Source organism: Heterodontus francisci, chromosome 7, assembly GCF_036365525.1.
Source record: "Heterodontus francisci isolate sHetFra1 chromosome 7, sHetFra1.hap1, whole genome shotgun sequence".
Lineage (NCBI taxonomy): Eukaryota > Metazoa > Chordata > Chondrichthyes > Heterodontiformes > Heterodontidae > Heterodontus > Heterodontus francisci.
Genome location: NC_090377.1, coordinates 75,064,214 through 75,081,039, shown reverse-complemented (window position 1 = coordinate 75,081,039; position 16,826 = coordinate 75,064,214). Strand labels below are relative to the sequence as shown.

Below are 16,826 nucleotides of genomic sequence, written 5' to 3'. Positions count from 1 at the left end.
TCTGCTGGCAGTCCATTGGTACTTCCCCATGTTTAATATCTGAGCCTTAAACATTCGTGGGGGTTTGCACCTAAACCTGTCATTGTGTAAGTTTTTCAGCAGAAGATTAGTGGAAAGAAGTTGGGAATGAAAATCTGGTTTATTTCTCTCTTTATCAAGGGACATTGGGCTAATTGTACTGTCCCCATTGCCTTTGCTGAGGCCAACAAATTCGGTACCCATTTTCCTGATCTCTATTGTATAACGCTAACAATGCATTTACTCTGTTACTGGGAGAATTTGCTGCAGTCATGGTTCTTGAATTCTTCTTGATGTGTATAGTGCTCCCTGAATTTTCGAACAGTTTCTATTCGCAGGCACAGTTAGATTTTTAAAAATCTTTCCCTGAAATATGAAATCATTCACAATTATGATTAGTAGAAGAATCATCTTTGTTTAGGAGAACCTGGAGTAACCGTAACCCTGCTAACTCGATGGGTTTATTCAATGAATGGCTCAGCTATGCAAATCCCAATTCTGTGGTGTTAAATCAGGGTTGTCCAACCTTTTCGCGTGGAGAACCACATTATAATTTTTGTCTAACAAAGGGGCTGGAATTTTACGCCGCCCCAGCGGGTCGGATGGTGGCATGAGGGCGGTGTAAAATTGAGCGGCAGGCTCCAGGAGGCCTACCCGCCCTGATTCCGCCTCCAGACAAGTTTATGGATCTCAGGCGGGCGGTGGGAAACGGCCCGTCTGCCTGAGGCCAATCAAGACCCTTAAGTGGCCACATAACGGCCACTTAAGGGCCCTCGCCCGCCTCCACGGGTATTTTACCCGTGGCAAGCGGGTGTGCTGGGGATGTGAAAGGCTGCCCAGTGATAGCTGCCGGCCTTTCTGCACTCCGGGGGGGGTGCATGGCAATCGGGCACAGGGTGCCCAATTGAAGGCCGTCTCCCAACCTACCCCCGGGATCCAAGACGCCACCCCCCCCCCTCCCCAAAACGACCACCCTAGCTTCACCAGGGCACAACCGATCTCCCTGGTGAGGCAACCCAAACTTACTCACTCTCTCGCGTCCATGGCGTCGGCTGGGCTGCAGTCCCAGCAGTGGCCACTGCTCCAGGTAGCGCTGCTGAGCTGTCAGCTCACTGAGGCGGGACCTCCTCCCTTAAGTGGGTGGAAGCCCTGCCTCGGGACAATTAAAGCCTGGGGATCGATAAAATACAGGAAGGATCCTCAGGCTGGGTGGAAGCGGGTTCGTCACCGACATTTATGTCAAAGTCCGGTTCCCGTCCGACCAATGTAAAATTCCGGCCAGGGGGCGGTGAGGCAGTTTCGGAAAGATAAAGGCATTAAAAATTTATCCTGCTATTAGCCAAAAGAAAAGTTTTAAATGAGAAGACTAATTTATTGACTGACTTTCTGTTCACTATGTTGGACACTGATTTGGTGAGATACCTGGCAATTTTGCTTGCACAGTCAGTGTTTCCCTGCGCACTTCTTGTAGTGATGTGGAGTATTCCGGATAGATGTCCATCTGTCAGGAGTGATCTTGATCACTCTTTTACTTTCTCTCTCTCTCTCTTGCGCTCTCTCTCGCGCGCTCTCTTTCATTCCGGCATGTTCTGACTTTTGTTTTTAAAAGCCCGCTGGAAGACCCCTAATCTGTCCAAAGTTAAGAAACCACTGTTCCTGATGTTAGCAGCTGTCAGCTGTGAAACTGACTTGGGACTTGGTTAACAAGCCGGTCTGAAGAAGACAACAATGGGAAATTTCTCATCTCCAGTCAGGGACCCGTGGCAAGGATGAGTTATGGCTGCGGGCCGGAGGCAAGCCTTTGGTGGGCCAGATCCTGGCCCACGGGCTGTATGTTGGACAACCGTATGCTAAATGATCTGTTGGGGTGGCCATTGACTTCAATGCCCCTGTGTTAGATTCTTGTTCCTCATATATGTACATTTGTAGAGATTAGGCGAGGATAGAATTAGTCTCCAACTTGGCAACAATGACACCCCAAGGGCAAGTAGCCTGTCAGTACTCAACCATTTAGGTTCATGTAAAAAGAATGGTCTTTTGAATGAGATATCAGAGGATGACTGTTCATAGAGCCATATCCCAGCAAAATGTTCCTATGTGCAGAGGCGAAGCAGGATAAATAGCAAAGATGGAAAAAGAAAGAATGTAAGTATGTACTAGTGGGGATGTTCAGGTTATGAATGCTTGTAGGTTGTGGAACAGGTGCTGTCAGATCTGCAAATCTGGTTTCAATTCATGTAATCAGATTAACATTAGGAAAAAGAGCGAAAGACTAATCAAACCATCTAGTAGATGGTCCCTCCCAAGTTTTCCGATCAACATAATTGCCAGCTCTTTCAAATAGCTGGCACAGTCAAAATGGCATGCTTCTATGCTTTAACATGTTATGATTCCAATGTTGAATGCTATTTTCCACTTGGTCTTTGTGTGCAAAAGTGACATCTGCTGTAAGGACTCCTGCACCAAAGGATGGCACTTCAGTGACAACCTTTCAGCTTCATTCCAGATGAGCATATGACCCTTAGCAGTATCAACTAATGTGCTGCTCCTTCAAGTATCAAACTAACACTGTTTGCATTTGTGATCATGGCCAGCACTTACAATTGTATTTCCACTGAATTGCAACTGCATGATACACCATCCAGCATTGCCACACTGCTGCATTTCTCAAAGTAAAAGGGTTATTAATGGCAGCCATGTCGCCATCCTGTAGCTTTGTTTCAGGAAGTGATTATGTTTCGTGCAGGTAGGTTATGTTTTTGCATGAAGCCCTTTGAAGGTGGGTGTACCTTGGAGTTGGTTGATGAATGAATGTACAACATAGAAGGAGGCCAGTTATCCTGGTGAAAGGTCACAGACCTGAAACGTTAACATTCCTTCTCTCTCCACAGATGCTGCCTGACATGCTGAGTATTTCCAGCACTTGCTGTTTTATTTCAGATTTCCAGCACTGCAATATTTTGCATTTATTATAGAAGGAGACCATTTGTCCATTGTGTCTTCTGCTTTATGCTAGACAATATAAGGCTAATCCCAGTATCCCACTCTCCCCATAGCCTTACATCTTCCTCTCCTTCAAACATTTGCCCAAATGATGAAGTGGTTTGTGTGTCAAATCTGCCCTGTGCTAAAGCATTCCGTTCTCCAGCAATCCTGTGTGTTGGCAGGGTGGGGTGTGCAGGAGGCAGGAGAAGAGAGAAAGTAAATTTTAAATTAAAAAACCCTTGTCATTGACTTTCCAATCAGAGGCAAATGTTTTCCTCTTGTCCCTATCTAAACACGTCACAATTTTAAAAACCTTATTAAATGCCCTCTTCATTTTATGTGATCCAGTGAAAATAGTAGTCTCTCAACTATAATTTTCCATCCCAGATTTTATTCTGATAAATCTAAACCATATTGTCTTTAATGTCCTTTGTACAACAGGGTGCCCAAAACTGTAAAGTACTCTTAACTGTGACTCTCCCCATGTTTTGTACAAATCTGTACCATTACATCTTTATTCTTGTACAATATGTCCCTATTCATAAAACCCAAGATGTTACTGCCTTTTTTAAAATGACTTTATCTATCTGCATTCTGCTTTTCCAGTGAATTAAGTATTTGAATCCCTCTGTGTCTTTGCTCATCTAACTCTTAAGTATCTTTTCATTAAGGGTTAAGTACCGCTGTTTTGTATTAACTCTCAGATCTCTCTGTTTACTTTGTATCTCCCACTTGTCTGCTCATTCTGGTAACATGTTAGTATCTTCCTGAAGTATTGTACAGTCCTGTCTGCTGTTTGCCAAGCCACTTAGTTTTGAGTTATTAACAAATTTTGAGATTGTATTCTTGTACCTACAGAGAAGCAACATTGGATGTAATGCTCACTCCTTAGGTATACCATTTCCATCCCCTTTTCCAAGCCGAGCAATATCAATTTACCCTAACTCAATGTTTCTTATCTGTTAATAAACTTCCTATCCATGTTGCTACATTTAGCCTTGTAGCATATGCTTGATTTTTTTCTAATGACCCTCTTGTGACATGTTATCAAATCCAGATACAGTTGGTGCATTCCTACCAGTTGTTCATTTCATCAAAAAAAAGTCAAACATGACTTGCCTTTAGCAAATCTTTCCTGATCTTGACTAACCCATGCATTCCTAAAAGCTCACTAATTTTAAGACTCTGCCTACAACTAATAGACTGGGCTATAGTTATCTGGTATATCCTTCTCTCCCTTCTTGAACAAGGGTGTTACATTTGCTACTCTCCAGGCACGATTTGCACATTTAAGGAGGATTGAAAAATTGCAGCAATAGCCTCTGCTATTTCCTATCTCATGCTTATTCTGCATCTCATTAGGGCCTGCTAACTTATTCCTGTGTTATACAATTTTTTTCAGAACCAAGTTTATTTCTAGTTATTTCTAACAGTTCTACTATAGCATCCTTTAGTGTTTTTCTGGTGTATGGACATACATCCTAAGCAATAAGGTGTGTGGACATGGTTTAACACTGCCAGCTGTAAATGTGGAACATAAGGGCGGCACAGTGGCGCAGTGGTTAGCACCGCAGCCTCACAGCTCCAGGGACCCGGGTTCGATTCCGGGTACTGCCTGTGTGGAGTTTGCAAGTTCTCCCTGTGTCTGCGTGGGTTTTCTCCGGGTGCTCCGGTTTCCTCCCACAAGCCAAAAGACTTGCAGGTTGATAGGTAAATTGGCCATTATAAATTGTCACTAGTATAGGTAGGTGGTAGGGAAATATAGGGACAGGTGGGGATGTTTGGTAGGAATATGGGATTAGTGTAGGATTAGTATAAATGGGTGGTTGATGTTCGGCACAGACTCGGTGGGCCGATGGGCCTGTTTCAGTGCTGTATCTCTAATCTAATCTAATCTTGTGCTGTGTATACATGGCAGCTTCCTTAAGGTGTATCGCCATCTTCTGCATTTGTTTGCAGATTGTATGGATAGTGTAAACAATATTGACTGGTTGCTATTTCCTGCCAGGCATGTTGCATCATTGTCCTCTGGAGAAGGTGCTCTGAAGTGCCAAGCAAGGCAGCCCTCCTTGCAGCCGCCTCATGTAGCCACAGCTACACTTAACAAGCTATCAACCAGTAGGATTGCCTCGTCCCCATCTGCACATTTATTTTGTCCTTTGCAGCCGTTGTAAAGGCTGAAATATATATTTAAAATAGGAACATCAAATCTACCAAACAAGAACAAAAAAAAAATCATTCTGGTCAGCCTAAGGATTCACAGAAGTTTTAATAGCAGCCCTTTTAAAGGCTGTCGAAATGCTATTTCTTATTGCCCTTCCCTCTTTAGCGAAGCTTAGCTCCAAGCTCAGTATGGGCCAGGAGCTTGCCATCAGTTATTCATTAGGACTGATCCAAAATCTGAGCAGTTGCTGAATGAGATCTTGCAGTACTCTGTTCCCACTTCTATAAATTGTTAGGACTAGGAAATATACCCTGTTATGCCTCTATTCAGAAATGCACATTTTCTATGAATTGAGCATTTATGCTGAATTAGTATTCTGTAGTGAGATGTGTGACTTTGTTTTTTCTGCCTAATTTCTTCCCTCCCCTGCTGAAAGCTGACTTATTGGGTTTCGTTCCATAGTTGCTGGTAACCTTCCAGTATCTCATTAAAGTAATCATATGTAAGCACAGACAGTAAGTGTCTGCAGGCCATTTGACCACATTTAACAAAACTGAAAATGGATAGGCAATGCATTTTGTCATCTAATTTACTCCTATTAAATTAATAGGCCTGTTTAATTAAAGCTGTTCAGTGTTTTTGAAATTAAGAGAAGTGCAATTTTCTGTTGGTGATTTTAACTGCAATTCTCAAAAACTTTAACAGCGAAAGTCAACTGCAGTAAAAAAAAAAGGCAGTGATGTTCCACTCTTACTATTGCAACTGACTTAGAAAAATCTATAATATGCAGTAACCTTTTGTAGTAATGAATCATCATACTTGACTTGTAAAGTCGGCCTTTATGTTCTCTGCAATCTATTCTTTTCAGAATAACTGTCCAGCAATTGCAATCTATATTAAACTGATATTTCATTGCTTGATAGTTGCTTGATTTTTATGGTTTTCTTTGACTGTGGTAATTTATAGTTGTGGCTCTTTGGAATCACATTCATGCAGTTTGTTTGCATAAGCTGAATAAAAATGACATGGAAGGGCATGAGTCAGTACACATACTCAAGTAATATCTGGTTGTTTTACCCTTGTGTTTCCAGTCGGCAATTTAAAATTATGGCCCTAACTGTACTTTAAATATGTGATAATAGCATGTGTACCTAATAAGGGCCAGTACCATTTCTTCAAACTGTGTGAATAGTTGTCACTCACATATGACAAATGTGCCTTCAGCTGCTCTTTTCATGGCCCCCTAAAATCTATACCCTGGAATCAGGACGATAAAATTAGCTACTGTGTAAATTGTGTGTCTGAGTGGTTCATTATCTAATCACCGTTGGAGCCAAAATGATAAAATAGATTGATTCTAAGAGCTGTGGCAGATGAATTCAGCTATTTTAAAATTTGTACTTAATTTCTCATGGAAACAAGAATGGTTGAGTTCAGAATTAGAAGTGATATTGAATACAGTTGCAAACATACAGTTGATTTCTTCAGTTTGTTAGCACATATCACTGCAGTCTGAGATGGAATTTAGAGATTCAGTTCAATGCTGCATCTTTAACTTTTATTAACTGAAATAGTATTATAAAATTTCAACAAAATGTCTCTTTCAGGAGCTTTTGAGGATGATGAAATTGTTCACATTGAAGGGAGTATAGATCCTGTTCGGGATATTGAAATTATTCACGAAGAACTGAGACTAAAGGATGAAGAGCTAATTATGCCCATTATTGACAAACTAGAGAAAGTAGCAGTGAGAGGAGGTGACAAAAAGCTAAAACCTGAATATGTAAGTAAAAAAAAAATCTTTTTCTGCCCCCCCACCCCACCCCATATATGAAATATTTGAAGTCTAGTTTCTGCTTGTTATCCTTGGTCATTCTCTGAAAATTGTATTAAAGGACTGAGTTTAACATGATATTGGTATATACATTATAAATGTCTGAGGCCTGGAATTGTAGGCATCATTAGCATTGAATTATTCATTCAGTAGCTAACCTAGGGTTAGAATGCTAGGCTAATGAAAGTATTTGCACAGACTTTTTATATGTTCAGAACACTGCAGAGCTCTTTAAGCCCATTGCATAGGTCCTTGATGTGACATCTAAGGAAAATAATACCAACTTATGATTTTGTTTTTATCTCGTGCAAGGCGATTGCGTCTGTACGACCAGTTAAAGTTTTGGCCTTTTCATTATTTTGTCTGCCATCTGTCTTGACGAAGCTGTCCTGACTATTTGTCGTATTAACCAGCTGGGCCATTTCACCTGCTGAAACCATTAGGGAACTTGGTGTTTTCTCAGATTAATCCTCCTGACATTGGTTTTTGCAGTGATGGCTGGAGCAGGCATTCAGAATTTGCAGGTGGCCAGTGATGCACATAATTGCTGACAATTTTAGGCAATGAATAAAAATGGTCTACATCACTTGTCAAAGGGTGTATGTAAAGATACCAAGTGAAATCTCTTGGAAATCTTTTTAAGGTTTAAGGAATAGTTTTTAAACATGATATCCAGCATTTTCATATTGTAATGCATGTGTAATTGCTGAGGGCTATGTCATTAAATTAAAAAGAATTATGTATGAATTTGAATTCTAAAATTTCGTATAATCAAAAATGTGATTGTTGTGAAAAGAGGTAGCGATGGTAAAGAAATCTTAGTTTGTAGACTTTTGTTTTCTTGCTATTAACTTACATAACCTTGGCCAACAGTAAAGCAGTAGATTTTTAAAAAAGCAACAAGAGCCAAATAAGATTTTATCTGTTATGGTAAAATGATAGTCATTAATTTGTACACCCATTGGGTCTTGGTAGAGACCCGCTATTTAAATGACTGACTTATCTTTTTGGATGTTGAAAAATTTAATAGTTGCCCTTTCGTCATTGGTGTAGTTCATTGAGACCACAATTACATATTTTAGTTTTGACAACTCCGATTATCGCAGTGTTGTGCAATCTCTGATGATGTTGAAAGAGAAACAACTTATAAGGAGAAAGCCTGAAATATTGAAGACTTGTTTGAGAAACTGCCAATTTCATAGAATAGAACTTGCAACATGACAGTGTTAAAATGTAGTTACAAATTAACGATCTTAAATGTTAATGTTTGAAGTAATCTGCATTCAAGTTTTATATAAATTGCTAAAACATTTCTATTTATAAATTAAAAGATGTATTTCACAAAAGCAGATCATCATACACACTTTTAAACGCAGGAGCCGAGTCTGACCTTTTAGACCAGTGTGCCTTTTATTAACACCTGCCTGTGAAGAGAATCATGCCACACGCAGCTCTTGATTCAGAGCAATGAAATGGATAAGGAAAGGCTTGAAGGGTTCAGTTTGTGTCACTTGCTGTTTGCCGTTTCCATTTCACAGATGATTAATCTTTCTTTAAGGAAAAGACAGAGAAACAAAGCAAGTTGTCTCTTCCTGCAGTTGCTCCTTCTGAATGCACACTAGCTTGATAACTAGAAGCCCTTTAAAATTCCTGTTGAGAAAGATGTTCTGAAAATGAATGCAGCTGGTTGGAGGTCACCAGCATGATTCTGTTACTATTGTGCAATTGAAGCAGTTTTTCCCTCTCTTCATTTTTTGGAAGGGGGAGGTGTTGACAAAAAAACAAAATATCGAAGAAGCTTTGGACCAGTTTGACTCAATTCTGTGATAAATGTTGATGTTTTCTTTAGCGTAAGCTTTTCCCTCTACTTTCCTCATCATTTATTTATTTTATTCCTGGTTCCTATGTTGGCTTTCTCTCAAAACCAATATGAAGGGACAGATTGCATGTTTCAGAAAAAAGGGCACATAATATTATGCCTAAACAAAAAATTCACATTAATTAATACTACTTTTCCTCCATCCCCATAAAACTTCTGTTTGACAACTGAAATAATCCCATTCCTGCTGTGTTGATTTACCTTTTATGTATCATAATGCCTCTGTTTTGCTCTTAATCCTTTACAGGACATAATGTGCAAAGTCAAGAACTGGGTTATTGATGAAAAGAAACATGTACGCTTCTATCATGACTGGAATGACAAAGAGGTGCGACTTTGTGCATTTGGATTTATTAATATCTGTTGCCTTGTTTCTATAATCTGTGTTCAATTTCACTTTATCTTGTAGAAATCTTCTTGTTAAGTTGTAAAAGAGTATTGCATATTCAAAATGTTTCTTTGGGTCAGAGAGAGCATTTCAATTTCATGATTGTTTGACACTACTCACATTTTTGTGGGGATGGGGTTAAAGCTGTTTAAATTGAAAGGCATTTTGGTTTCTGCCAACTTAAAAAAGCTCAGGCTATGTGCAGTGTTTGCTTTCATTTTCATCTTTTGCTTTCTTTAGAGTCATGGAGTTATGCAGCACAGAAACAGGCCCTTCGGCCGATTGTGTCTGTGCCGGCCATACAGCACCCAACTATTCTAATCCCATATTCCTGCACTTGGCCTGTAGCTCTAAATGCTATGGCGTTTCAAGTGGTCGCCTAAATACTACTTAAATATTGTGAGGGTTTTTGCCTTCACCACCTCTTCAGGCAGTGCGTTCCAGATTCCAACCACCCTCTGGGTGAAAAAATGTTTCCTCAAATCTCCCTTAAAACTCCTGCCCCTTACCCTCAATCTATGCCCCCTGGTTTGTGACCCCTCCGCTAAGGGAAAAAGTTTCCTCCTATCTGACCTATCAATGCCCCTCATAATCTTGTACACCTCAATCATGTCCCCCCTCAGCCTTTTCTGCTCGAAGGAAAACATCCCTAGCCTTTTCAGTCTCTCTTCATAGCTGAAATGCTCCAGCCCAGGCAACATCCTGGTGAATCTCCTCTGCACCCTCTCCAGTGCAATTACATCCTTCCTATAGTGTGGTGACCAGAACTGTACACCGTACTCCAGCTGTGGCCTGACTAGCGTTTTATATAGCTCCATCATAACCTCCCTGCTCTTATATTCTATGCCTCGGCTAATAAAGGCAAGTATCCCATATGCCTTCCTAACCACCTTATCTACCTGTGCTGCTGCCTTCAGTGATCTGTGGACAAGTACTCCAAGGTCCTTCTAACTTACTGTAGTTCCTAGGGTCCTACCATCCATTGTATATTCCCTTGCCTTGTTAGTCCTCCCAAAATGCATTACCTCACACTTTTCAGGATTAAATTCCATTTGCCACTGCTCTGCCCATCTTACCAGCCCATCTATATCTCCCTGTAATCTAAGGATTTCCTCCTCACTATTTACAACACCACCAATTTTCGTGTCATCTGCGAACTTACTGATCATACCTCCGATATTCACGTCTAAATCATTAATGTACACTACAAACAGCAAGTGTCCCAGCACCGATTCCTGTAGTGCACCACTGGTCACAGGCTTCCAATCACAAAAACAGCCCTTGACCATCACCCTCTGCCTCCTGCCACTAAGCCAATTTTGGATCCAATTTGCCAAATTGCCTTGGATCCCATGGGCTTTTACCTTCTCAACCAATATCCCATGCGGGACCTTATCAAAAGACCTTACTGAAATCCGTGTATACTACATCTACTGCTTTACCCTAATTGACACATCTAGTCCCCTCCTTGAAAAATTCAATCAAGTTAGTTAGACACGATCTCCCCCTGACAAAGTCATGCTGACTATCCCTGATTAATCCCTGCCTCTCCAAGTGGAGATTAATCCTGTCCCTTAGAATTTTTCTAATATTTTCCCAACCACTGATAGACTCGCCGGCCTGTAGTTACCTAATTTATCCCTACTACCCTTCTTGAATAATGGTACCACATTCGCTGTCTTCCTGTCCTCTGGTACCTCTGCTGTGTCCAGAGAGGATTTGAAAATTTGTGTCAAAGCCCCTGCTATCTCCTCCCTTGCCTCGCATAACAGCCTGGGATACAACTCATCTGGGTCTGAGGATTTATCCACTTTTAAGCCAGCTAGAACAGCTAATATTTCCTCCCTTTCATTGCGAATGTGTTCATGTATATCACAATCCCCCTCCCTGATCTCTACACCTACGTCGTCCTTCTTCATCGTGAACACCAATGAAAAGTGATCATTTAAAACCTCACCTATGTCCTCCGGCTCCACACAAAGATTGCCACGTTGGTCCCTAATGGGCCCTATTCTTTCCCTGGTTATCCTCTTAATCTTAATATACTTATAAAACGCCTTGGGATTTTCCTTTATCTTGCCCGCCAGTGTTTTTTCATGTCCCCTCTTCGCTCTCCTAATTCCTTTGTCAAGTGCCACCCTACACTTTCTATACTCCTCTAATTCCTGTTTTCAGTGCTTGGGATCTGCCGTAAGCCTCTGTTTTTTTTTTCCTGATCCGATCCTCTATATCCCTTGACATCCAGGGTTCCCTGGGCCTATTAGTCCTACCCTTCACCTTAACGGGTACATGTTGGCTCTGAACTCTCACTATTTCCTCTTTGAATGACTCCCACTGATGTGATGTAGACTTTCCTACAAGCTGCTGCCAGTCCACTTTGGCCAGATCCTGTTTTATCATATTGAAATCGGCCTTCCTCCAATTCAGTACCTTTATTTCTGGTCCATCTTTGTCCTTTTCCATAACTACCCTAATTCGTAGAGTTATGGTCACTATCCCCGAAATGCTCCCCCACTGACACTTCTACCACTTGACTAGCTTTGTTCCCTAGGATTAGGTCCAGTACTGCCCCTTCTCTTGCAGGACTTTCTACATACTGGCTCAAAAAGCTCTCCTGTATGCATTTGAAGAACTCTGCCCCTTTTAAGCCTTTTGCACCAAGATTATCCCAGTTAATATTGGGGATGTTGAAATCCCCTACTATTATTTTCAGACCTCTCAGAGATTTGCCTACATATCTGCTCCTCTATCTCTTCCTGACTGTTTGTTTGGATGCCTGCAGTAGACAGCCAAGTGATTGCCCCCTTTTTGTTTGTAAGTTCTACCCAAATGGGCTCATTTGAGGAACCTTCTCAGATATCATCCCTCCTTACTGCAGTAATTGACTCCTTGATCAACAGTGCAATGCCACCTCCTCTTTTATCCCCTCCCCTGTCGCACCTGAAAATTCTATACCCTGGAATATTGAGCTGCAAGTCCTGTCCCTCCCTCAACCATGTCTCTGTGACAGCAATAATATCATAATCCCATGTGCTAATCAACGCCCTCAATTCATCTGCTTTACGAGACTCCTTGCATTGAAATAGATGAAATCCAACCTTGCAATTTTCCCTTGTGCCTTACCAGGTCTATATTTGCTCTGCCTTCCAGACAGACTCACTTTCTGTTCTATATTACCCCCTACTGTACCTCCACTCTGTATCCCATGTCCCTGCCAAATTAGTTTAAACACCCCGCCCCTGCCTCAACAGAAGTAACAGATCTCCCAGCAAGGATGCTTGTCCCATTCTGGCTCAGGTGCAACCCGTCCAACTTGTACAGGTCCCACCTTTGCCAGAAACAGACCCAGTGATCCAGGAAACCAAAGCCTTCCCTGCTGCACCATATCCTCAGCCACACATTCATCTGCTCTATCCTCCTATTTCTAGCACGTGGCAGCTTTTTAATCTGCTGCCGAGCTCCCTAAATTCCTGTTGCAGGACCTCATCCATTTTTCTACCTATGTCGTTAGTACCAATGTGTACCATGACCTCTGGCTGCTCGCCCTCCCCCTTCAGAAGGTCCTGCAGCCACTCCGTGACACCCTTGACCCTAGCACCAGGGAGGCAACATACCATCCTGGAGTCACGTTTGTGGCCACAGAAACGCTTATCTGTACCCCTTATGATAGAATCCCCTATCACTATAGTTCTTCCACTCCTTTTTCTCCCCTGCTGTGCAGCAGAGCCATCCTTAGTGCCACCGACCTGGCTGTTGCTGCTTTCCCTTGGGAGGTCATCCCCCCCCCACCCAACAGTATCTAAAGCGGTATATCTGTTTGAGAAGGGGATGGCCACAGGGGACTCCTTTACTACCTGTCTGCGCCTACTACTCCGCCTGGTGGTCACCCATCCCTTTTCTCCCTGTGCTGCCATTACCTGCGGTGTGACCACCTCTCTAAACGTGCTATCCACGACGTTTTCAGCATCATGGATGCTCCACAGTGAATCCACCCGCAGCTCTAGCTCCGTAATGCGGGTAGTCAGTGGCTGCAGATGGATGCACTTCCTGCACACATGATTGTCAGGGGCACTGGAAGCATCCTTGATTTCCCACATAGTGCAGGAGGAGCATATCACGGGGCTGAGCTCTCCTGCCATGACTTACCCTTAGATTAATTTAGTTACTCCCTTTAAAAAATACTAATTACACTAGGGGTCTTGTTCTACTCCAAACACTACCCACTACAATCTAAAGTCCTTAATAAATTACTCTAATTTTAGTACTACTCCTGATCACTTGAGGTTTTTTTTTTAAAAAAAGCTTTCCTCTTTCTCAGATTGATGTATTGAATAAACACCTGCTATTGACTTCAAAGCCAATGATTTATTTGGTTAACCTATCTGAAAAAGACTACATAAGAAGGAAGAATAAATGGTGAGTTTCCTACATGATAGTTAAAGTAGAGGACATTGGAATTTCAGATATATTGTCTTATAATCTGGTTATTGCTCTGTGCTTCTATGTGTAAAAACTAATCACTAAAATGTTCCTTATAATGAATTTTAAGCTGTACTTCAATTTTTGTCGTAGTATTCCAAGCATTTTTAAGTGATATGCTTATTTCAGAACCAATGTGATATCACTGCAAGTATATAGCAGTGAATTACTTGAATAATAACCATATTATTCTCTGGTCCATTAACTTCATGAAGTTTCTTATTTCGCTTTTCCATTAAAGGAAATTCCAAATGAAGAATAAAAGTGATCTCATCTACATAATTTATTCATTTGTGCCTAAATGTATGCATATTTAGAATGTGCATCTGGCAAGATTATCTAATTATGATTAAAGTAAATGAAAACTATAGAAATGTGTAGGACCACAAAATATTTCTTAATTGCATGCTTTCCTGTAATCATGAAAAGTAATTGCTATAGTTTAGAATATAGTACACAAGTGGTATGGTAAGGTGTCTACCAAAATTAAATTAAAAATTGGGGCAGTATTAAAGAGTGAATTGCCTCCTATTCCTGCATTGATCTGTGTTTTTGCTCCACTTCTGTATTCAGAATCAAGAAGAGTGAACCTACAAATACGAATTTATTATTACCTGGCCTTAAATGATAAATATTAGTCTGTGTTCTTGGTGTACTTGTTTTCCGGGTCTTATTGCTATATGGATATGAAAGATTTCATATGCCAGGCAATGAGGCAGATTCCTTATGTGGAAAACATCTCACACCTGTGTAGTGATGGTCACAGGTGGCGATTTCTGGCTGTAATTGTAAAGCAATACCACTTCTAGACCCTAATATTAGGCAGACTTTCAGAAGACGCACATCTGTGATTTGCTTGTTGCTGATGCCCTATTTTTACTTTGGACCATTTTTGATGGTGATTTAGGTTATGGTCAATTCAGAAGAAATATTAACAAGAATTAAGGCATGCATTTACTGGAAGAACTACTAATCTCTAACTGTGATAGAAAGAGGCTTAGTTTGTGAAATCCCTTGTGGTTTGTTCAATCACAGCCTTAAAAATAATGTTGCTGTGTACTGTTGTCTGTCTTTGTCAAAAGATCAAAGCCAATGCAGACGAGTGAAGGCAAATTTACCACGTAGCTATTTTTCTTAACAGTTTTGCTGCCTGCTGCTTCTATTTTCCCTCTAGCAAGTCACTGACTACCCCCTGCACATCCCTGCCCATAAAAAATGATTAAGGAAGTATTTGTCATATATTTGAGTGGAAGTATTGCGTGATAGGGAATGGCATCTACTGAAATTGGGGTGGGATTGCCTTTGTTTTTTTACACAGATCATGCCAGAGCTTTAATGTGTTTATGCAGCACAGTTTTGTATTGGGGTTTTAAAAAAAAAAATGTTTAAAAGTATCAAAACAGTAGGTCTGTTTGTTTGAGGCAGTGCCATAATGAGTATAGTCAGTACTTAGTGTAGGGCCTTATTTTCCAGATGTGAATGATTAGTGTGGATGCCATTCATGCCAGCTATTCCTTAATTGGTATCTTAACTATCGCGCCTAAGTTTTCAGGGATGCTTGGAAGAAGTTGACTTAGCAAAATTACATTTGATTGGAATTTATGGTATTCGTTAAGTGAAGAATGAAAGATTATGTAGATTAGGAAAAAGGAGAATTAGTAATACTGGAAATCTAATTGTGTATTGCTTGAAGTCCCATAATATAAGTAGTTTGTTGTAGATGCAAATATAATGCATTGCTTGACTGTGATGGTGTGTGGTGAAACATAAAGCGACTTTCAAAATAGGCATGCACATTTACTTCAGTTGTCCTGTTTTCGCTGTTACAGTGCAGAAATCAATGTTGATAAATATTTGTAAACTATCAAAAATAAAGTATTCTTAATACTATTACAAGTTAGGTAGGTTTTTTGTATGCCTATTGATCCATTTAGTTTGGAAGAACAGTAATTTCTCAAAGGGAAGACACTTTAAGTTTAGCAGAAATTGATTGAGTATTGTACTTGATTTACGGGTGTCCCATGTAGAACAATGAAGCAGCAGCTGTGGTACAGGTTAAAAGCTATGTTGAAAAAGTGGTATTGATGGGTGGGTAAGGCAGTCTTCAAAAAAAACAAAACTGTATGAAAATGGTAGATGTGTCCGTTAGTATAATCTAAGTTTCATTTGTTGTAAAAGGTATAGGTTTGTGAGATGCTTAAAGATTATGATTTTAGGACAGTTGGTGCATTGACACTGGTGCAGTAAATGCAACAAGATTATTTCAACAATCAAATCTTCTAGTATAGCACATAGGGAACTTCTACCTACCTACCAAATAAAATAGCATGAAATTTGATAACTTCTCTCCTGTCCTCTAATTGTGTATGACACTTGTATCAATTTTATATTATGCTACATCTGGAAGTTCTCACCATCTTAGCACAGTTCTCTGTCTTTGATATTTCCTGACTTGAGTTCAAAATGATACTCATTAACTCCAGTCTTACCCAGCTTGGTCACAGATGCCATCTCGATCTCATTTTCCTTGATTTGCTTGCAGATTTCATAAATCATTGTACCACATTATACCTAATGGTATATTGACAACGCAACCTGAAGATTTCCACGCATGAGATTATTGATGCCTGTTTCTCTTTTATTTTTAAAATTCTTATTTGTTTCGACTGCGCCATCTAATGATGTCATCTGAGTAGATCAGCTGATCGTCCAAGTGTAGTCTTCTGTGAATCCTTCTTTTGCTGTAGCATGAAATAACAGAGATCATAGAGAACTGAGACAGCTGGCTTGTAAATCATTATCTCAACTTCAGGAATTTAACATCAGCAGAGAATGGGATCGAGAGGTCCTCTCTTCTGGGAAGTAAAAGTCCTGCATAAAATTAAGTTGAGCAGTTTCAATCCAGTTCTTCATTGACACCAAGCTGTCCATAATTTAGAGCAATTTCTGAAAGGCCACACACATTGCTGATGTTTGAAGTTGAAAAATTCACACCAGCACAATAAAAAGTGCCCATTGAATGTAGAGTTAATGGCACAGTTTTAGGAGCTTTACTTTGCACCCAGGTTTGCTTAAGTAA

The 16,826-nt window shown here is 40.5% G+C and overlaps 1 protein-coding gene across 1 annotated transcript in view; it reads left to right on the top strand.

Moving 5' to 3' along the window:
- The window catches only part of ola1 (Obg-like ATPase 1), a 246,597-nt gene that overhangs the window by 113,828 nt on the left and 115,943 nt on the right, over positions 1–16,826 (top strand). Inside the window, exons 5-7 of the mRNA XM_068035439.1 lie at positions 6,775–6,950; positions 9,128–9,208; positions 13,587–13,684. Coding sequence (XP_067891540.1) covers positions 6,775–6,950; positions 9,128–9,208; positions 13,587–13,684 — 355 coding nt within the window. The remainder of the gene's footprint in view (positions 1–6,774; positions 6,951–9,127; positions 9,209–13,586; positions 13,685–16,826) is intronic.